Consider the following 21,972-nt stretch of genomic DNA (forward strand, 5'->3'; position numbering starts at 1 on the left):
CCTGCACTGCTGGTGTCTCTGGGCTGTGATGTGATTATCAAGGTTTGTGGGTTTTGGGTTTATTTATTTATTTTTTCCTCTTTGCCCCAGTGCGTAGCAAACAGCTATGCCAGGCACAGCAGGGCTGCTGGGGTCAGGAATTCATTGATGCCATCGGTTTATTTACCAAGTCTCCTCGCCCTGAGCTCAGCAGCAAAACTGTCGCCCGCAGACAGGGCCAGGGCCTGTCCAGCCGGCAAGGCCGGGGTGCGGGACGCGGGACGCGGGGAGCGGGCCGGGCGGGGGCCGGGGGCGCGGTCAGCATTCGGCCCCGCCCACCCCGCGTTTCCTCGGAAACCTCGCGCCGTGCGGCCAATAGCGCGCCCGGGCGCGGCACCGCCCCTCCCGCGCCTCGCGAGATCTGTGCCCGCCAGAACGTGAGTGCGGACTACACTTCCCGGCGACCCTCGGGGCGGACGCGGCAGCCAATGAGGAGCGTAAACTCGTGGTGGGCGGGGCCGACCCGGGCCAATCGGGCGCAGGCAGCTGCGGCGGCGGAAGCGGCCTTCGGAGCTCGGCAGCGGCGGCGGTGCCGCGGGGCGACCGGCGCACGGCAGTGCCCTGGGCACAGGTACCGCCCCGCTGCGGGTGTCGCGAGCAGCTCCGGAGAAGGGCTTCAAAGGGGGGCGGCGGCCGCCGCTTCAGTGCGCGGCGGCGTTGGGGAGGGGAGTGAGCCTGCAGCTGGCGGAAGCGCTGCGGGGCGAGTGGAGCGGAGAGGGGCGGAGTGAGGCCGCGCGGGGCGGGAGGCGGGAAGGGACTGCAGCAGGGCAGAGCGCTGCCGGGCCGGACTGGGGCGGCGGGGCCGTCGCGTTGCTGGGCACATCCGGGCCCTGCGGCCCCTCACGGCGGCGGGGCGGGGCGGGGACGGCGGGCGCTCATTGGCCAGCACCGCCCCGCCGCCATTGGCCCGGCGCCGCGCGACCCCGCCCGCGCGGGCGCGCCGGGGCGGGCGGGGCCGCGCCTGGGGAGGCGGGCGGGGCCGCGGTGGCGGGGCCGGGCCGGGCCGGGCCGTGCGTGTCCCGCCGTAACGGCCACCTTTCCCGCAGGTGACATGAGCTCCCAGCAGTTCCCCCGCTCGGGCGCGCCGCCCGCCGCCCTGGGACCAGCGCCGCCGCCCATCCCCACCAGCGGCTCCGCCGGGATCATCGCCCCAGCCGCCACAGGTAAGCGCGATCTGGGCCCCGCAGCTCTCGGCTCCAGGGGCAGGGAGCAATCCCGGCGTCCCCTTCCCTTTTTCCCCTCGGGCGGGAGGAGCGGGGCGGCCCCGGGGTGGTGGCGGCCGGCCCGAAAGCTCCCGCGGTCACCCGTGGGGAGAACAGCGTGAGAACCAGTTTAGCTGCCGACTCTGGAAAGCGCCGTTCGGGCAGGGTTGAGCCTTTGGTGCCAGCTGTCTTTGCTCGGCTGCACCTTGTCTTGTCCACTGTGTGTTCTTAGAATAAGTGATGAGTGTACATGGGAACATCTCATGTAGCTGGAAATGGGGTCGGAACTCTGATTCCAGCTCCTCTGTCCCTGCCACAGTGACAGGTTTTCAGCAGGCCACCAGAGGTGGCTGAGGGGAGAGCAGCTTTGTTTTCAGCAGAGTTTATACTTGTTTTGTAGCTTGTTATTCCAATATATATGGCATTAAATGAAGAGTTTTTCATGCTAACTGTTTGATGTGGGACTTAATAGCAGTTACTTAGATAATTAAATATTTTTCACTTGAAAGCAAAGTTAGTCAATCTTTGTTTAAAGAAGGTATTTAAATGGACTTCTCAGAGTTGACCCTGTGTTGCCCAGCGCTGCCAGGCCCATCAGTTCTGAGGGGAACAGGCAGAATTCGTGCCAGAGTTCCCAGGGTTTTCCTCATTGGAATAGGTTTCATTGTAAGGGTGAGTTTCTGTAATTTAGGCATTTCTGACATGTCATCTCTGACCTAGTGGGTGACCAAGGTGAACTTGTTAAAAGTGTTTACCTTTTTCTTTGTTTTCACTAGCGAGTGATGAATCCAGTCGCGACTCAGAAGTTGCTCCCAGGGAGCACATGGGCCCTGGGGGCTCCATCCAGCCTCGGGAGGAGAAGCAGGAGCCGGTGGTTGTCCGGCCATATCCACAGGTCCAGATGCTGACACAGCACCACCCTGTCCAGTCTGGTGCCCCTGTGACAGTGACAGCACCACCAGCACATTTGACTCCAGCTGTACCACTTTCCTTTTCAGATGGACTTATGAAGGTAATGATTCAAAGGAGGACGAAATCCAATCTGTATTATGAGTTAGCGTTGAGAAAAAATAAATTACACCAAAGCCTTCTGTGCTTTTGTTTCTGAAGCTTTCCTTGCTTGCCTCTACTAACTGTGCAGTGCTGTGTGGGTTTGGCTGGCCCACATGATACACTTGTTGGTATCTCAGCGTTATTTTTTAGGGGATGTATTTTGTTTCTCTCTTAAGAGAACAGTGATTTCAATCAGCTTCTGAAATCTTCTCTTTTCTCTGCAAGATATCAAATTAACTGTTAATACCCAGTGTCTGTAGGGCAATACCATAGCCCTGACAGATTCCACTGGTGACTCATGCTGTATACTAGCAGCTGCATATTTCCAGTAGAAAAGTACTTTCTTTGTCCCTTTCCTTGTTTGGAATAACTAAATGTTCAGTATCTTTCCTGTCCAAATATTTATCCATACTTGCATAAATTCTCTCTCCAGGCTTTGACCTCCCCTAAAATGATTTCTGCTTCAACACAGAGCTTTCATTTGAAGTTGCCAATGTTTCTGTCTCCCCATTTCCTGTAGCCTCCCTTGAAGCCCACCATGCCCAGCCGGCCCATCGCTCCCGCTCCACCGTCTACTCTCTCAGCTCCCACCAAGGTCCCTGGGCAGGTGACTGTGACCATGGAAAGCAACATACCACAGGCTCCAACAATTCCTGTGGCAACAATCAGTGGGCAACAGGTGCGTTTCTTTGGTGGCTCTTCTCTTCCATCTCACTGCACGGTCAGATCAATACTAATACTGGTACTGACTTGGGCTTTTTGCAGCAGGAGGGAAGGTAAAGAAAGCAGGTTTCACTGTTTAGTAACACTGATTGTTGGATCAGTCCTGCTTGGAGCATTAAACCTCAGCCTCAGTTGTCACCAGCCCTTTACAAAGCTGCTGCTTTGTTGTAATCATCCAACTGAGGTAGCACAGCCAGGCTGTGATGGCAGAGCCATGCCCAAAAGCTGAGTCTTTCCTTAAAAGCTCCTGCTGTGTCAGTGTCACTTGGAGAATTTCTACTGTAGAGAAACTGCTGGAATTTATCACTGCAGTGTTCTTCAGCTCTTCTGGGAGCAGATCAGAAGAGACTAGTAAACAGTTCATGAGTTTGAGGTGTGTTCTTATTTGAAACTGGTTTGTCAGAACGCTGATCGCTAAACCCCTGAAGCCTCAGAGTTTTGATGTAAAATGCCTTTAGCTGAATTTGAGTTAGTCTGGGTAAGAACATGCAGCAATTTCAGTGGCTTTATCTTTGTTAATATCCCTAGGAAGCCTAGAATTATAAGAAAATAGAATTAATTTGTCGCGGCATTTGCCAGGTTCCTACCGTTCTCTCAGCTTTATTGGAGGGGTGGTATGAAACTGCCTTACTGTCACCAGTGGCAGAAGAGCCATCTCTGTGGTGGTTAGGGTGACTGCTGGGTGACTGTCACCAAGTACCAACCATAAAAACATCAGTGAAACAGTTAAGTATTTATATCTTCCAGTGTCAGCAGGCTCTGTAACTTTATCCTGTACAAACACCTGCCTCTTTCTCAACTTGTAATGTATGCAACCTTGGTATGCCAAGTATTTCTCCAAAATCTCTCTTCTGTCTTTGAGGCTTAGATATGGTAATGCTGTGGCCATTAATTTTGTCAACACAGCTGACTGTTGTTTTGCTCTTGAACTCTGTAGGGACATCCCAGTAACTTGCATCATATCATGGCCACCAACGTGCAGATGTCCATCATCAGGAGCAGCGCTCCTGGGCCTCCGTTGCACATTGGAGCTTCTCACCTGCCCCGAGGTAAACATCCCTGCTTTCTGTTCACAGCCTCTCAGCTGGTGCCTCTGGCCCTCACCTCTGAAATCCTCCTCGATGCTAATGCAGCTAATTCATCAGCTATTAGAACTGCTAGTATGAATAAGTGACTGCTGGCCTCTTAGGAATTATGTTGCCTTCAGCCATTTAGGGCAGGACTCTGTGACAGTGTTTAAAATGCTGCCAGATCCCAGCACAGCTATTAATCTGGTTCTGTGCTGTTAAAACAATCACCACTTTCAAGAAAAAATATCCACTGGTAGAGACTGCCCTGCCCTGCTAAATGTTGTGTACATTCTTGGTGGCAAACATTGCTCACCTATGGCAGTGGCAGCGGGGCAGTTGTGAAGCACGTTCTCGTACCCCCCTGTCACAGGACCATTCATGCATTTTTGTGCATGCTAACACATCATATTGTATGCATTTGCATTTAGCCATGAGTTAAATGCTGGTGATAACTATAGGCTCTTGTCTCCCAGGATTTTGCTTGCTACAGCTTGTAAGATCAGCCCCTTAAAGCAGCCCTGTGCTCAATACAGCCTATCTGATTTCTGACTGCAGCTTTACTTTCAAAATCTTATGGGTTAGGTTTATAGTTCAACTTTAAACTCATCTGAATTCCAAGTACCTTTTGTTATTTCTGTTTCCTTTTATATTCAGTGTTATTTGGTCACTCAAGAAAAATAAATTGACATGAACAAAGACTTTATCTCCTTTAACTAGAGCACGTGGAAGGACGGTGCAGCTTTATTTGTAGCCAAAATAGTGTTGTTCACTTCATTCTTGGGGGACAGTTGCCACGCTTGGACTCTCAGTGCACATTTTCTTTTTTTTTCCTGCTCTTTTTCTCTTGGCTTAAATATTAACTTTTGAGGTAATAATTTCAATTAGGGACATGTAGAGAAGTCTAGTCCACCAACTGATTGCAAGGCTGTTTGCCTTCTGCAGTGGTTTTTTTAATGATCAGGAGTCATCTAACAGTAGACAAATTAATCAATTGCAGGTTTAATTGGTGTGGAGTTTGGGGTATTTTTTTGGGGGGGGAGGTGTGGCTACTTGTTTTGTGTGGGGACTTCTTGTTTTGGTTTTCTTCTATTGCATGTGTTTTTGTCTTCTGAACTTCATCAGGTGCATTGAGATCATTGCTGATACCAGGTGACTTATTTACACATTAGCCCAGTAATCAAGCTGAATTATTTCTACTGACTTCCATAGCTTGGAATAAGAAACCTTGGATTTGCAATACTATTTGCAATATTGTAGGGGAATAAGAAGTACCACTGAAGCCAATTAATTTAAAATAATACCTACCCTTCCCACATGGTGGTGTGAACCTTATTTTTAAACCAACATCCCCTGAGCTGACGTGCCTGTGGAATGCATTAGGACTGAAATACCAGCCAGTGTCTGCGGTCGTGACGGAGCCGTCGGGTGCACGGGATTTTAACAGGTTTGATTTGTTCCCCAGGTGCAGCAGCTGCTGCAGTGATGTCCAGTTCCAAAGTAACTACAGTCCTGAGACCAGCTTCCCAGTTGCCAAATGCAGCCACAGCTCAGCCAGCAGTTCAGCACATCATTCACCAGCCAATCCAGGCAGGTAGCAGCCAGGCAGCTCTGCACATCGTTGACTGCCAGCTCTAAACTCTTCCTAGCATGCACCTGTAGTGTATAACCTCTAATTGCCTATTTTCTGGGCTGAGGCTACTCTCAGCTCTCTTCCAGGTCTATTTTCTTTCTTTCCTTCATGGACTTGGTGCTAGAAATTGCATTTTTATTTGTCTCCAAAGTGCTTAGAAACTGGCAAGACAATTTATTTCAGACATGCTGAAGTTTTAAAGTTTGAAAAATCTGGTACAGTGTGTTGGTGTTCATTTACTCTTCAATATATGAGTTGATGTAGAATTTAAAAAATCTCATTTTAATATGCTTTTGTATATCTCAGCTTATGTATGTTTATAAGGAGAAGATTGTAGCTATTGTCTCCCTAGAGTAATGCTAGTGTTTAGTGTTAGGATAGAGGGTTAAACATCTTCACTTTGTGCTTTCAGTTAGGATCTCGATGTAATCATTTTTGAGTTCCTGTGTATACTTGGATCGGGATTTCTTTTCATTCTGAGGGGAACTGACCTTTGGGGTTTTTCCTGAAGACCTTTAAGAGATCTGTTCTTGTTAACTTTGTTGGTTACTGACTCTTATGACGTACATGTGTTAAAAACCAGGACAGATATGCTTAGGAGGTTGCAGATCAATTCAGAAAGACTGTACATTTCTCAGAATGCCAAAACATAGCGACAAAGGTATAGGAAAGCCAGTTTTAACCAAATAATTCCTAGTTATTCTGTAAACAGCAGAATTTCCTTCCTGAATGTTCTCTCTGACTCTTTTTTTTTTTTTATAGTCTCGTCCTCCTGTGACAACTTCAAGCACTATTCCTCCTGCAGTGGTGGCAACTGTCTCGGCCACGAGAGCTCAGTCCCCTGTTATAACCACAACAACAGCACATGCTACAGAGTCAACCCTCAGGTAAAACCTACAGGGCTCTGCCTTGACAGGGGCTGCAGCAAGGGGAAATGCTTGTTAATCATCCAGAGCTGATAATCCTCTAGATGGGGGGTGATATAATATCAAAACAGTAATGCTTGCACAGTGCAAATGTTTTCATTTCTTTGACTAAAAGTAAATATAAACATGAGGTGTTGTTCTGTGTTGTGAGAAGGAAAGAACTTAGTGAATCAGTTTTGAAGTCCTGCTCCCTGGACAGCAGAGTTTCTTTTATAGGAACTTGTGGCTAATTTGGCCTGTATTTTTTATGAAGACACAGTGAAAAGTGACACGTGCATGTTGAAAAGCATCCCTGACATAAAATCCCCTTTATGAACTGGTAAGAGTTATGATAAGGCTGCCCTCCTGGTTGGGCAGGTGAGGACAGAACAGCGTAGATCAAATTACTTACCTTGTTTTGCCACGCGCTTGACAGCAGTGTTGCTCTCACAGGGAGGAGACCGAGGCCTGATGTGTGTCCCTGTGTTTTATCTTTCGTTTTTTCTTGATGATTACTTGTGTCTCCCTGCAGCCGCCCCACGCTGTCCATCCAGCAGCACCCGCCCTCTGCAGCCATCAGCATCCAGCGGCCGGCGCAGCCCCGGGACACGGCCACGCGCATCACGCTGCCCTCCCACCCCGCCATAGGCACTCAGAAGCCACAGCTCCACACCATGGCTCAGGTAAACTGCAAGAAGGAAATACCCTCTTGCTACTTCAGATGTCTCTTTTGTTTGTAGCTTGAGGGCTAAGATTAAATTGGGGAAAAGAGTTAGGATGAGGTTAGAAATTCGTGTTATTTACAGTCAGTGCAACATAATTCCATACTAGGTATAGATTTTAAATGTAGTAGTCTTTTAACTGTAAGGTTTTCTTTTCTTTTCCTAGAAAACCATTTTCAGTACTGGTACTCCAGTGGCAGCAGCAACTGTGGCACCTATTTTGGCAACAAATACCATTGCTTCAGCAACCACAGCTGGTGAGTGTTCATAATGCTGTTGTGGGAGCATTGTGGGCTGTAGGTTTTGTGGTTTTCTGTTGGCTTTCCTCTTTGAATGTGGAACCTGATAACTTTTGAGCAATTCTTTCTTCATGGTAAAGACTGCATTTGGAAATGGGTGAGCAGGCTTCAGGAGAGAAATTACTGGGTTCTTTGGGGAGGTTGTCTGATTTTGGGGGTTTTGCACTCTTTATTTGGATCATCACTGGCATGGTAGGGCTCCAAAGAAAGATCTCTTACTAAGTTGTTTTTTTTCCTTCAGGTTCTGTATCTCACACCCAAGCGCCTACAAGCACCATTGTTACCATGACAATGCCCTCGCATTCTTCCCATGCTACAGCTGTCACGACCTCAAACATCCCAGTTGGTGAGTGACTTCAGTTTTTAGAGGAGTGTGTAGCTGATGCTTCCATTTTTCTGTTTATGCTGGCAGTGTTTGTGCATGTTAGCAATTAAGGAGGGGAAGAAAATCAGTTCAACCTGGGAGAAACCGATTAACTGGTCTGTTCTTTTAGTTCTTTTAATACCAGCAAGAAGTAGATGTTCTAGGAGAAGTATGTAATAAAATGGCTCACTTACTTCCTCTGTTGAATTCTTAGACAAACCTGGGCCTTTTGGCATTTTTGAGCCTGCACTGGATATACTGAAAGTTGTAACTGCTTGGTGATAGAATATGGCTTTCATAGTTGATTTTGTAAGTTACTTCCTCAAGTGCTTCTTGAGGTGTTAGGTGTAGCCTAGTTGAGTTTGATTAGTGTGTTCATTTAGAGGTAAAGTACTAAGGTGTGAAGGTGAGAACTTTATTTGCCTGGATTTTGGAATCTGCCTGAGATGTTTCCTACAGAACTGCATAAGTTTCCTTTTGTTCGTCACTGTTTTCCCCCGATCACCTTGTTCCTTTGGATTCTTGTAATATCTTTTCTGATCCTAAATTTCCCTGGGGGGAATGTTGTATCTCTGTACATTAGTGTTTTTCTTTTCATGGCCTCTGTCCACGTATACTTGTCTGCCTTGATCTCTGTGAAGTTCTGCTTTCAAAACTTGGATAACTCAGTTCTTGACAGCAGAAAGGATTGGGCTGATCCTAAAGAAAATTAACTTCATTTGAGCACTGAAATGACTTTGTTAGGAAGTATAATTTGTATATATATTTAGAATATCCATCTTTTCTGGTATAAATTGATGAGAATTGCTTTGTTCTCCTTTTCCTTCAGCCTATTGAGGAAACTTATCACTGTGGATAGGAGATCATCTGGAGAGGGGGTGGGCTGTTTTGGGTTGAGAGGGAAGGGATTAGTACTGGTTGTTTTTACAGGATAATTAATATTGCCTTTGCAGTGTTTACCAACTTCTCCTTTGACGATTAATTGATTACTTGTTTGTCTTTATGCAGCTAAAGTGGTTCCCCAGCAAATCACTCACACTTCTCCCCGGATCCAGTCTGATTACACAGCAGAGAGGAGTAACCTCATACCTCTGTCCAGCCACCGGGCATCTCCAAACCCAGTAGCAATGGAAACCAGGAATGACAACAGGTGGGGAGAGAACAGCTCTGTCAGTGGAAGTGTGTGTGAGTAGGGTTTGAGTGCCCTGTGGCTCTTCTGGGCTCTGATATGCTGGAAATAATGTTTTAAAAACCTGAGGGGGGGATTTGGTAGTTCTGAATCAGTCATGGTAGTTGAGATACTTGATAGCTTATGCCAGATGAGATTGCAAAATGCAGGGAGTGGGTTGAAGGGGTTGAAGGTGAACTGTTGAACTCGTGTGTGTAACACTTGCTCTCTTTGATGCCTGTAGGCAGTCGGTACCTGTCCAGTTCCAGTATTTCTTACCTACATACCCCCCCTCTGCCTACCCTCTGACTGCACACACCTACACCCCCATCACCAGCTCCGTGTCCACCATCCGCCAGTATCCAGGTAAGACCAACTTGAGGCAAGCAGACTCAGATGCTTTGTTGAGCTTTTAGCTTATATATGAACTTTAGTGATAGAAGGAGCTAAAAGGCTTTTATGGTTGATTCTGTGACAACTGGACACAAAAAGTCTCTGATGACTTGCTGGCTAAGGGGAAAACTCATGGGCAAAGTGGTATTGAACTACTTCAGAGCCTACTAAATCCAGTTAATAACAGTTTTCTTAGGAGTTTAACATTCGATATCCTGGAGTTTGCATCTCTGTAAGTAAAAGTTTTTGATTCTACAAATCAAAACAGTTCAACTCCTCCAAACCAAGCCAGCTCTTCAATGCATTTTCATTCCCTGGTGTTCTGACAAGCACTTTTAATATCTTTTCACATGAATGTACAGTTTGAGAGAGAAACCTGAACCAAAAAGGGAAAAAATGAGCTGCATTGCACACTTGTGTTAGTGTTGTGTTTAGAAGAATGGAGCAATTAATGTATTTGAACTGTTGCAGTAATTTGCACTCAAAAAATGATGCATAGTGTGAGCCCATGTAGTCAACCCAAACATATGTCATTCTGTGCCAAAATCTGGAGCATTTTTACTGTACTGAGTGGTTTAGGTCTCTCTCTAATGTGATAATTTCCATTATCCAGACTGTAGGAACATGCATGATTTGGATTTTCATGGAATATCTGTGTCTGCTGGCAGCATGTTACCTATGAGCAGTATAGAGGGAATTCAGAAGGACTTGGAGGTGGCAAAGCCCATTTGTTGAATGGGAAAGTATAGAATCATGGAGTTGTTTAGATTGGGAAAGACCTTTTAAGATCACCAAGTCCGACCATTTACCCGGCACTGCCGAGCCCACCACTAACACATGTCCCCAAGTGCCACATCCACATGCCTTTTAAATCCCTCCAGGGATGGGGACTCCACCACTTTCCTGGGCAGCTGTGCCAGGGCTGGACAAGCCTTTCTGTGAATATTTTTTTTCCTAATATCCAGTCTAAACCCTCCCTGACAGAACATGATTGCACACGGTCAGGAGTTCCAGTTTCCACAGTGTACTGAGCTGATTGTAGGCTAATGCTAATATTTAGAAAAGCAGATGTAGGTTCTTCATCAGGAGATCATCAACAGAGACATTTTGCTTGTTAAATTGACTTGAAGCATCCGTGGAAGGTATTAATTATGGCAGCTGGTGGTGACAACTGAAAGCAGAGGATACAAGGTATGAGGAGGGACATGCCAGGAGCACAGCCAGGTGAGGGCTTAGGTAAAAGTACAGAAGAGACTCACTGAGATAAGGAGAGTTTAATGCAGAGTTTGGAGGAAGAATGTTGCCTTTGGCTTTCCAAATGCTGGTTGTGTTTTACATAGTATCCCAAAAGGATTTTGTTGGATAGAAAGTTTTGCAACAACAGTGTTTCATGTAAGGTGTTCCACTAAGAATTAATATGCCATGCTTAATACAGAGACATTTTCAGGGACCTGGTGCAGATTTCAGGTTTTTGACAGCTGTTTTTAGAATGTCTTGTCAGCACAAGAACTTGATGGAAACTCTGTGTCAATGACAAAACCAGCTTTTTCTGCATTGTTAACAAGCAAGGCCATTGTTGGCAAGCTCACCCTTGCGTTCTGTGTGCGGCTGCAGAAATCCTGGTGCAGCTCTATAGAGACTGGAAATCTGGAGACCCAGGGAGTTCAGATAGTCCAACAGTGTTGTTAAGTGCTACCTGGGAGAACTGTAATATGCTGTATAGTGGATCTGGAAAGATGGAATCATCGTTGTTTAGAGCTGTGAATTTATTCAAATTAATTGAACTTCTTAGAGCAGGTGTTTCATTGGGAACATTACCCTGCCACTAAAGTATTTTGTGTTTACTTGAGCTGTGGAATCCAGCCTGTAACTGTGAGCCCTGTTCTGAGCCAGATGAGGTTGTACTCAACTTCAGCGTTGAGTTAGCTTCAGAGAATAAGAAATTACTTAGGCTTCTCATTTTTTTTTCATTTATTTTTTTAAGCAGAGAAAATGCCAAGCGTTGGTACTTGAAAGTATTGTAAAATAAGATAGTGAGCAAAACTAAGCACAGCTTTCTGAGACTGCAATTTGAATCTAACTAAAAGCAGAATTAAGCTTGATCTTTTCTCTCTTGTTGCAACTTGAAATAAAAAAAACCAGAATGAAAATCACCAGTGATGTTTAATTCTTCTGGCAGACAATCTGGTCTCTCTGCTCTCAAATTTACTAGAGCAACAAGCAGGGTGGCAAATTTATTTCTCAAAGCAAAAAACAGTCTTTGAAAGTTAGTATTTGAGTGACAGGTGGTAGAGGAAACTGAGGTGACCTGCTGGGTAGGTGTGATGAGGTGCCTGTGTTGCTGCTCCCAGTTTCAGCCCAGGCGCCCAACTCGGCCATCACAGCCCAGACCGGCGTTGGAGTGGCCTCCACTGTTCACCTCAACCCCATGCAGCTGATGACGGTCGATGCGTCCCACGCCCGGCACATCCAGGGCATCCAGCCGGCTCCCATCAGTGCCCAGGGCATCCAGCCGGCTCCCATCAGTGCCCAGGGCATCCAGCCAGCGCCGATCGGGACACAAGGACTCCACCCCGCCACTCCCATGGGCGCGCAGGGGCTGCAGCCAGCACCCATCGGTGCCCAGCAGCCACAGGGCGACACCAAGACCTCGGGTAAGAGCACCAGACAAGTCCTCGCTTGGGGCCGAGGAGGAGCAGCTGAGCTGCTGCCCCACACGTTTGGCTGTGACTGATGATCCTGTTACAGTCCCCGTGCTCCAGAGGTGGACGCTGAATACGTTCATGCGCGTCTTCTCCCCACAAATATTTCTGAATTGATTTATTTCTAAAGCTCACCGGGTGGAGTGTGTGGGTAGCCTTGGATGGGTTACTTCAGTGGAAAACACTGGTAGTGCCTGAACTTAAACAAATCCCTTCAGTAAGGCCCTGTGGGATAAGTAACTTCCAAGTGAGCAATGTTCTCTAAACTGTTCCAGCTGTGCAGTAGATCCCAGGGACAATCAGAATACAGCCAGGTATTTTCTGTGGTTGGTAACCTGATCTTGGGCTGTGAGAGAAACCATCTTTCATTAAAAATAATTGGTCTGATGAAGCCCCAACAACTTACTGAAGGAATGGGATATGGCAGCCAAGGGAATATGCTGTTGCACAGCTGGCAGACTGTGTGGTGACTTCCCAGCTGTCCACACACTTTGCATCCCTTAGCTGGAAAACAGGCTCTGGCAGGAGATCAGAACTCGAACACAGCTTGTGGAGCTTACTTGCAAGTGGCATGTGTTGCCATGTAGGCTCTACTAGGAGTATTATTCTGTTGACCCAGTTGTATTGGTGATCTCCCTAGTGATTTCTGCATTTTCCATGTCTCCTGGAAAAGATTATTTCCCTAGCAGCAGTTGTTAGGCAGGAGGTAGTTTCCATCTTCCCTGCAGAAGGTTCAGTGATCAGATTGCTTGTGGCAAAGATATTGCTTACAAAACAGTCTGAAAGCACTGCAGTTAGAGACTGAGGGACTCAGGGAGCATGGACAACATATGGTCTGCAAACACCTGCTTTGTCATCACATTTCCTTGAGTAAAGGCTGCTTTCTCCTCTCTGTCTCTGTTCTCCTCTGTGCCGTGTCCATGTCCATCCTTCCCAGCAGTAGTCTTGGCAGATGGAGCCACCATTGTAGCCAATCCTATTAGCAACACATTCAACACGGCTACTGCAGCAACTACAGTTGTGCAAACCCATAGCCAGAGTGCCAGTGCCAGCGCTCCAGCCCAGGGCTCCTCCCCGCGCCCGAGCATCCTTCGCAAGAAACCAGCCACTGATGGGTGAGTAGAATTGAAGGTGACGTGGGAATGACACTTCTGTGCAATCCAGCCCGGCCAAATGCAATCATTTCAGTGGAGATAAGAAAAATTCTAGCATACTGTTCAGTCAGCAGTGCTTGTGAGTAACCTGCTGATCTGTGAAACACTTCTTTTCCTCCCCCTGGGCAGGATACAGTTTTCTATACTGTCAGTAATAAAATGGGAAGGACAGTTTGTCTCCTAGCTTTTGAAAGTGACCTTTTGAGGGAAAGTGGATTTGAGGCTTTGTTGCTTAGTGTAATAAAGAGTTCATAATCTACTAAAATTAGAATTCCGTGCTTTGTCTTCAGTGCTTTTCTTGGAAGAATATGTGGATGAGTGGAAAGGATAGGATTAGTACCCTGCTGTGAAATCTGATTAGGAAAAAGGGAGGGAGTAACTTAAACTCTTAAAATATTTTATGTTGCCTGTCTATTTTTAAATGCCTGAATAAAGAGGCAAGAGACAGCTTTAGAATTAACAATGCATTTCATCCCAACTAACAACAGAAAACATTTGGAACTGATGTGTCCTATGAGACTAAAATTGCATATTTTTTTATTGAGGTGGAAACCCTTTTTAAGGCAGAGAAGCTGGAGGCTGTAAAACTATAAGAGAAATTAAAGAAGCAGAGGTAGATCACTGAAGAACATTTCCATTTGAGAGGTTGATTATTTTAGACAACAATTTGACTTCTGGTCCCATAGGAGACTGAATAGCCTCTAAAATACTTTAATCAGCCCTGTGCTGCCTAACATCCGTACTTGGGGCTTGAGGTCCTGGAGTCAGGCTCTGACACGGTCTAGTCCAGCTAAAGGGAGCAGGTGCCTGTCTGAGGACTGTTTAGCTCCAGATGATTTGCTCAGTCTGGAAGCAGCAGTGCCGGACAGCGGCACGGCCAGACCCCTTTGTCCACTGCTGGAGCCGGGCAGTCCCAGCAAGGTGCTCTGATTGGCAGGATAAAAGTAAAGCTGCTGTTCTTGGAGAAGCCCTAAATCAGAGTGAGACTAGGCCAGAGCGACTAATCTTTTATCTTAAAATATAATACCTGATTTGAAAAATAAAATGAGACCCTTTGTGTAGCAAATTGGTTATACTGAAGACAGCAGTGATACAGCGGTAACTCCCATCCTGTTTTGTGTAAGAGAGAGCTGATTCCTTTGCTCTCAGGGGTATTTATCTTCACACCAGAGGGGTGGGAATAATGGATCCGTCTGTCTCTTACAGGCTGGCCGTCCGGAAAAGCTTAATTCCCCCTCAGCCACCTGAAGTGGCCAGCACACGTGTGGAGAACACCATGCGAAGCACATCTGGATCACCGAGGCCTGCTGGGTAAGACTTTAGGAAGCAGCCAACTGCGTCGTAATAGTTTCATTATATTTGTTTGAGTTGTGTTCTTTGGCTGTCGGGGAGCTTTTTTTTTCTTTTGGGAAGCAAACTATTTTGAATTTGTTTGAACAAATTTGAATTAATGCTGTGAAGCTGAGGTAATGGCCTTTAAAAGCTGTGGTGATGAGCTTTCACAGAAACAAACAAAACCCCTCTACCGTTGTAAGAGGAGAGGCCTCAAAACTTTTATTCTGTAGTGCTTAGAAATTAATGCTGGCAAAAGGTAAATGCAGCTTCTGCCCTGCTTCAGTTGAATTCATTGGCTTTAAAATTAATTGTTTTATAACTGTTAAGGATGGTGGGAGCTCCTGCAGAGGATGGGGCCAGTACAACTTTGAGTAAAAGTTCCTCTTGGCTGCATTGTGAAACTGTTTTGATCCTTTTACAAGTGTTTTGAAGTTACCTGGAATTAGTCATGAGATTTGCTTCTCACAGTGAGTGGAAAAAAAGTAATATCTCTAATTAATAAATACAAAAGATTAAAAAGGGAGCGGAGGAGGAAATGTAACTGAGATGAAGCCTTCTGTTGTGAAACACTTTACTGAGCCAGGCGGGTGCAGGAAAAACTGGATAGTCTGACTATAGTTTGGCTTGTTCACTTTGTGCTGGATGTTCATGACTAAGATACAGTTCACTTCACTTCGTTTTGCTTTTTTTTGTGTTACAGTGGCAAGCCAAAGCCTGAAATTCACGTGTCCATGGCCACTCCAGTCCCAGTGTCTATGGAGGCGGTGTCTAACCAAGGCAGCGAGCAGCCCACCATCGCAGTGCCCCCGACCTCCCAGCAGCCCCCCTCTGCCATTCCAACCATCATCGCGGCAACCAGTCCCACCTCGCAGCCTGCAGCAGCGCTGTCCACCATTCCAGGGGCTGTTCCGGCCGCTCCGCCGACCTCCACCACCATCGTGGCAGCACCAGCTCCTCCCTCCACCATGAGCGGCGCCCTGTCAGCAGTGCTGGGCCCTGTGGTACCGGAGATCAAAATCAAAGAAGAAATGGAGCCCATGGACATCATGAGACCGGTGTCTGGTAGGTGGCTTCTTTTGTTGTTGAGACACTGGAGGAATTGGAAGGATTTCAACACTTCCATCCTGAAAATGAAATGACATCTCTTCCGTGTTAGCACAGAACACCAGGGTTCCCATATGCCTTGTTACTCATAAACTTCTTTGCCTTCTCCCTAATCTCCCATGAAATCACTTATTATTGTGGCTGCTTTGTTCATGTTCAAATGATCCAACTCCTAAGAGTCTCTGTGAATTCCTTGCCTAAAACGCATGTGCTCAGCAGCGGTACCAATATATTATGGAACAGCTCAGTTAATTCAGTTTTCTCTCAAAAACTACTGTTCAGGTCCAATGGCCTTTCTTGTATGTGAAGAATTCGTGACCAAAGTAGGACTTCCCAGGGCCCTCCTGTGCATATTTTTCTCTAGAAGTTTTCAGAATATTCGTAGTATTGCCTTACTTATCCAGCTTGGCCATAGCTGCTATCAGATGGCATGAGGAGTAAAATCTAGATCCTTACAGATCTCGTTGGACACTATATAGTGGCAACATTGTAGGAATGCATCCCACGTTCATGAGTATCAGAGTTCAGGTTTAGTTGTTGGGTTTATTGCTCTCCTGAAAGCTGTATCCTGTGGGGAAGCAGCTCCTTGCAGTAGATGTCTCTGGAGCACAGGCAAGACAGCATTAAGCTCTTTGGAGTGGTTTTGTCTCCTCCTGGCAATTGTGGGTATGCCAAGTTGTCGAGAGATCCCATCCCAGAAATTTTGTGCTGCAGCCTTAGTGCCAGCTGATGGAGGTTTTCCCTCCAAATATCAGAGAGTGTCCCCTCAGACTATTTGCCTCTCTGCTGCCCAACTCCAGAGATGTGTTGATTGGTGCAGTGACCTGCTCATGGGTGCTGAGGGCCTGGCAGTACAAGCAGACTCCTGCAAGGAGGGTGCTGCAATCCTGCTTTGATTCCATACTACTCTCCTACCACAAGAGGAAAGGGACTTGCTTGCAACACAGACAGATGCTAGCATGGATGCCTTTTTGTAGCATTAAACTAACATAAGCCTCAAATATAAACCAACTGAGGGACAATTGGCTCTGCTCTCATCCTTTACGCCTTTGTATATGAGACACTAAAGACTTCAGCTTATAGGCTTGTCCTAATAATTGCTGCTGGTTAATATCTGGCCTGTGCATACACTTCACACTCCTCACAATGTGCTGAAACAGGAGCTACTGTTGGAGGTAGTGTTCAAACAATATGTTACCTTCACACTGCTGATAGTCTGGGTTCTTCTCTTTCCTTCCTTTCAGCAGTCCCTCCTTTGACTACAAGTACTGTGTCTCCATCTTTGGCACTGCTGGCCAACAACCTTTCCATGCCTCCAAGCGATTTGCCACCGGGTGCCTCGCCGAGGAAGAAACCCCGTAAGCAGCAGCATGTCATCTCCACAGAGGAAGGGGACATGATGGAAACAAACAGCACTGATGATGAGAAATCCACTGCCAAAAGTTTGCTGGTGAAAGCGGAGAAGCGAAAGTCTCCTCCAAAGGAGTATATAGGTAATGTCATCTCTGATGCCTTTTTTTCTCATTCAGATGCCTGTATTTTCTCTTCTGTTTGTTTCTCAGGGAAGGTGCTCTGTCATGCTTCCACTTCCTAAATATGAGTAATAGGGAATCCAAGTATCTGTTCCTCAGCACTTTCTGTATAGTGCTGTTCAGGGAAAATGACCTTTCTCAACATACATTTTGTATGAGGTAGAGCTTGCTGATCTGCTGCTGGAGTTCCTGTGGATGCTGACCTGCTGCTTTCACTACTCCCTGATGATAATGTGATTCTCCCTGGATCCTTTTGTAGATGAGGAAGGCGTAAGATACGTCCCTGTGCGTCCCAGGCCGCCTATCACACTGCTCCGTCATTATCGCAACCCTTGGAAAGCTGCTTACCACCACTTCCAGAGATACAGCGATGTCCGGGTCAAAGGTCAGCCTCGGGATGGAGCAGGAAAGAAGGGAAGGAGGCTACACAGGATTAGCAATAGTTTTGTAAAACAAAAAATGGTGTGGTTATTGATGAATCTAGTTACAGTGATGGAAACTTGCTCAAGAAAGGGATCCTTATAAAAGATGTCACTTTATAAAAGATACCACTGTGGCAATAGGCTGCAGTTGAGTTTTGTCATTTACTACCTAACACTTGCTAATTTAATCACAAGTCTTCTAGATTTAGTGTAACTAGTCTTGTCAACTAACAAATGGGCTTTTAAGAAGACTTTTTTTTCCTAATATGAGGAAAATAGAGATCAGATACTGTCTTTCAGACTTTTTAGCTAATATCTTGGAATTTTTAAGCAAACTGGCTTTTCAGAACTGTGTAAATATGTTGAGGGAATAGAAGTAGTACAAGATAGCCTTTTACTTGTTCAAGGCAGGGTGTTCAAAATGCTGAGCGCTACATTCCTTAAATGGGAAAAAATGAGTTATAATATAATCTTTCTGGAAATACACATAACCTGTTAGTAAGTGAGAGCAACAGTCAGCTGCGTGGCAGATGGGAAGTCACTTTCCTATCTGAATCAAAACATTGGTTATTGTCATTTATTAGGATGTAGGGGCAGCAGGACTTAGGTTAATGTCGTTTGAGAAGAGAGGCCTGGCCACCTCCTGAAACTTGAGTACTATATCTTTGTGTTTCCTGTGACAGAAGAGAAGAAGGCCATGCTGCAGGAGATTGCCAATCAGAAGGGTGTATCCTGTCGTGCACAAGGGTGGAAGGTCCATCTCTGTGCGGCGCAGCTACTACAGCTGGTAGGTACACGGGGCTTCCAGCTTCCCACAACACAGGGGAACACAGAGCTGTGTGAGACAGGAGGATGTTGTTACAAACTCAGTGCACTGGGATACCATAAAGGAGCTGGTGTGTAGTGCCCAAAGGGAGTGGGATGTGCTTTCCCCTTTCTCAGGAATGTGGCATAAGTGGCTTGGAAACTTGGAGTGTTGGTTTTGATCCAGACATAAGAGCTGATGTATTTTGTACAGATGATCAAAACTGGCAACTCCCTCCTGCTGATGCACAGGTCTGAAGAAGCGTCTGTTTGGGATGGTGCGGCTGATCTGAGGAGGCAGCACTGATCCACATTCCTGGATGCTTCTGTTTCAGGTTGGGGGTGAGGTAGGTGCTCTGCATTTTAGCACCAAACTCCCCAAAACCTCTGCATTCCTGGAATAGTATTGTGAGAAGTAGGGGAAGCCGTTGTGGTTAGGATCCATGTTTATTCAGAAAAGGAGAAATCCTGTAGATAGGATGTGAGTAGGAATGATAGTGCCATGCTTTGTCGGAGGCTCCATCTTCTGAATCACAAACAGGAGCAGCTGAGAGGGGAATGGATTATCACCGTCTCTGTGTAGCTTTGTTAATGTGGGCGAGCATTTGCCAGCCTGGCAGTGACCCTTCTCATGAAGGACTGATGTCTTTTAGACAAACCTGGAGCACGATGTGTATGAGAGACTGACTGCCCTGCAGGAGGGACTCATTCCCAAGAAAAAGGCAGCGACCGATGACGACTTGCATCGAATCAATGAACTGATACAGGTAGGTCCTGTGGCCTCTCAACCCGAAACTGCTTCACCCTTAATTACAAAGTATCCTACTGCCATTAATAAAAGCTAAAGCTGGTCTAAAAAAATCGTGTGGGTTCCCTTCCTGTGTCATCAGTTACAAGAGGCATTAAGAAAAGGCATGGGGATTGCTTAGACCAGGCATTCTGCTGCTAACGACGAGTGTTTCCTTTCAGGGGAACATGCAGAGGTGTAAACTCGTGATGGATCAAATCAATGAGGCTCGAGACTCCATGCTAAAGGTCTTGGATCACAAGGATCGTGTTTTGAAGCTTCTAAACAAGAATGGAACTGTCAAGAAAGTGTCCAAATTAAAGCGAAAGGAGAAGGTCTGAAGACAGATTAATGACTCTGGAAATGGAGAACGTGTACAGAATGGAGCTGAACCTTTTTGTAGTTTGGGTTTATTTTTAAGCAGAGCATCTGAATAAAAAGGGTGAGTTTAGGGAACAGATGGACACGTGAAGCCTGGTGACTGAAGAGATTGTCCTTGATCTTGTCATAATGAACAAAGATTTCTCTCAGGCTCATCCCTTTTTAAACTCTTTTCAGTCCCACTTGTTTAACCCTCCTGATGTGTCAAGTATGGACACACCTGTAAGACAGGATGTTCTGCAGGGGACACCAGGAGGCTGACATACAGGTATGGACCCAGACAGCAGCCAAGCTTCCAAGCATTGGGAATGACACCGCTTTCAGTTACCCCATTCAGTTCTCGTTCTTCTGACCTTCCAGTGTCTGAAGCAGCCTTCTTACACCAGTGCCACTGCACTAGGGGATCTGCCACAAAGAATCTCCAACAGCTCAGAAGTCCTAGCTGTCAAGTTAATTAAAAAAAAACAAAGGAAAAAAAAGTGGGGGGAAATCATTTCAAAGTGATATTGTAGTGTCTGTGTGTGTGTCTGTGTTGGTGCTCTGGGATACTTGTGTTGAAGTACCTCCTGCAACAGAGGGGCTTCCTGTAGCTGGTGTAATGTTAATTGTACGTACCACATACATCCTGAAAACGTGAATAAAGGAATTGGAGGTTTTTGTATGTGAGCAGTTTGTGTACCTTTGTACCAGTGAAACTGTTCAACCTCGAAACCTGTTTTCAAACTTGAAAACAAAGCCTTGGAAGAAGCCTATGGAAAGAATAAAGAGCACGTTGGGAAGCAGCCAGTGTCCTGTGCTGCAAGGGGCGGGGTAAAGCAGTTCCCAGTTCATCTCCTAAAGATGGAATATGGATTATCCCCCATGCACTCGTGCATTTAACCTTAATATTTTAGAAAGGTTGCCAAATCAGTTCATTTTTAGTCTACTGAGCAGGAAGCTTCAGTTTCATTAATCCAGTTAAAGGGCTGTTATCCTGCCTTTATTCAGAACAGAGTTCTTTCAGAACTTAGATTTTAAAAAAATAGTATTTGATTCTTCTAATTTCCTGATTTTTTTAACCAGAGAAGTAAGTAGAATGTCCATATTCACACTGTTCTTATGTTCTTAAGACATGCAAACCCTATTTATTTCAGCTTTGGATGGCAGTCTTATTAGCTTGATTTTACTTGTTCAAATGAAACCGCTTCCATTGTAAGACACAATTCTAGTATAATGATATTGTAACTTTGGTATTAGGAAATTTACAGTAACTGCTGATTTTTATTTTTTTTTCCCCTTGGCTAGAAGAAAGAAAACAAAATACCCTTCCAGTTTTACAAGCCTGCAAGGAGTGTGTGGATGTGTATGTTGGAATTAAAAGGAGAGGTAAGACATGAAAAGGTGGGAATCAAACTGCTGCTCCCACCTTGCATTTCTTGTGCCTCAGGAATATAACTGGTCAGGTATTTGTTTGATGTTGTCAGGGTAATAAAACACAGTGCCAACACTCCCATAGGTTCCTGAGGACTCTGCAAGAAGGTCACTCACGATTATTAAGTGGACTTCAGTTGGGTTGGGAATTGTTTCACATGTTGACAAAGGGCTTTTGGGTTAAATGCAAGGCATTACCAGCAAAGTGTGAGGTATTTACGGAGGAAGGGAGCAAAGGATTCTTTTAAGGACCACAAAAGTTAAAAGCTTGCTGTTAGTTAGTTCTCGTAAGTATTCTTATCTGATTCTTTGCAACCTTAGTTTTCCTAAACTGGTATTCAAGGCTCCTGTCTAGACTAAAAGGATGATGCTGTTCCATAACCTTAGAATGGCAAAAAAGTTGCCGCAGTGCTGTGGAAATCATGTAGATTCCATAGTGTTCCAGGTCAGGAGCAACCTGGTCTAGTGGAAGGTGTCCCTGCCCATGGCAGGGGGGGGAATGAGATGAGCTTTGAGGTCCCTTCCAACCCAAACCATTTTGTGACTCTGTAGGAGAAAGTAAGATCCAGTGATGTTCATCTGGATTTCTCCAACTCATGTTTTCATGCCTCTTATTTACTGCTTAAGCTTAGATCAGGAGTGGCACGCATAAATGCCATTTTACAGTCTTAAAAGAGTTGAGCCAGTTTCTTTGTCTCTTGGGTTTGAATGGGCAGCGAGTGTATAGTGGAATCTGCTCTTCAGCTTGCTCAGGGGTTATGGTTGTGTTCTCA

At 45.9% G+C, this 21,972-nt stretch overlaps 1 protein-coding gene across 5 annotated transcripts; it reads left to right on the forward strand.

Moving 5' to 3' along the window:
• Positions 1-533: 533 nt before the first annotated feature.
• On the forward strand, positions 534-20,450 carry SAP130 (Sin3A associated protein 130). 5 transcript variants are annotated; one of them, XM_027724760.2, is made up of 21 exons: positions 534-610; positions 1,086-1,202; positions 2,018-2,253; positions 2,815-2,973; positions 3,955-4,066; positions 5,550-5,674; positions 6,480-6,604; positions 7,155-7,305; positions 7,511-7,601; positions 7,885-7,989; positions 9,016-9,157; positions 9,420-9,541; positions 11,920-12,222; positions 13,208-13,385; positions 14,631-14,735; positions 15,460-15,821; positions 17,108-17,356; positions 17,655-17,780; positions 18,501-18,604; positions 19,275-19,388; positions 19,591-20,450. In XM_027724760.2, exons 2-21 carry the CDS (start codon positions 1,091-1,093, stop codon positions 19,747-19,749), a joined length of 3,180 nt encoding a protein of 1,059 aa, XP_027580561.1. In that variant the 5' UTR covers positions 534-610; positions 1,086-1,090; the 3' UTR covers positions 19,750-20,450. The 5 variants fall into 5 exon arrangements, with proteins under 5 accessions (XP_027580561.1, XP_027580563.1, XP_027580562.1 ...); XM_027724762.2 differs by having other exon boundaries at positions 17,111-17,356; XM_027724761.2 differs by having other exon boundaries at positions 13,211-13,385.
• The last annotated feature ends 1,522 nt before the right edge of the window (positions 20,451-21,972 follow it).

Source organism: Pipra filicauda, unplaced genomic scaffold (assembly GCF_003945595.2).
Source record: "Pipra filicauda isolate LSUMZ 115617 unplaced genomic scaffold, ASM394559v2 scaffold90_size2875636_pilon, whole genome shotgun sequence".
NCBI lineage: Eukaryota > Metazoa > Chordata > Aves > Passeriformes > Pipridae > Pipra > Pipra filicauda.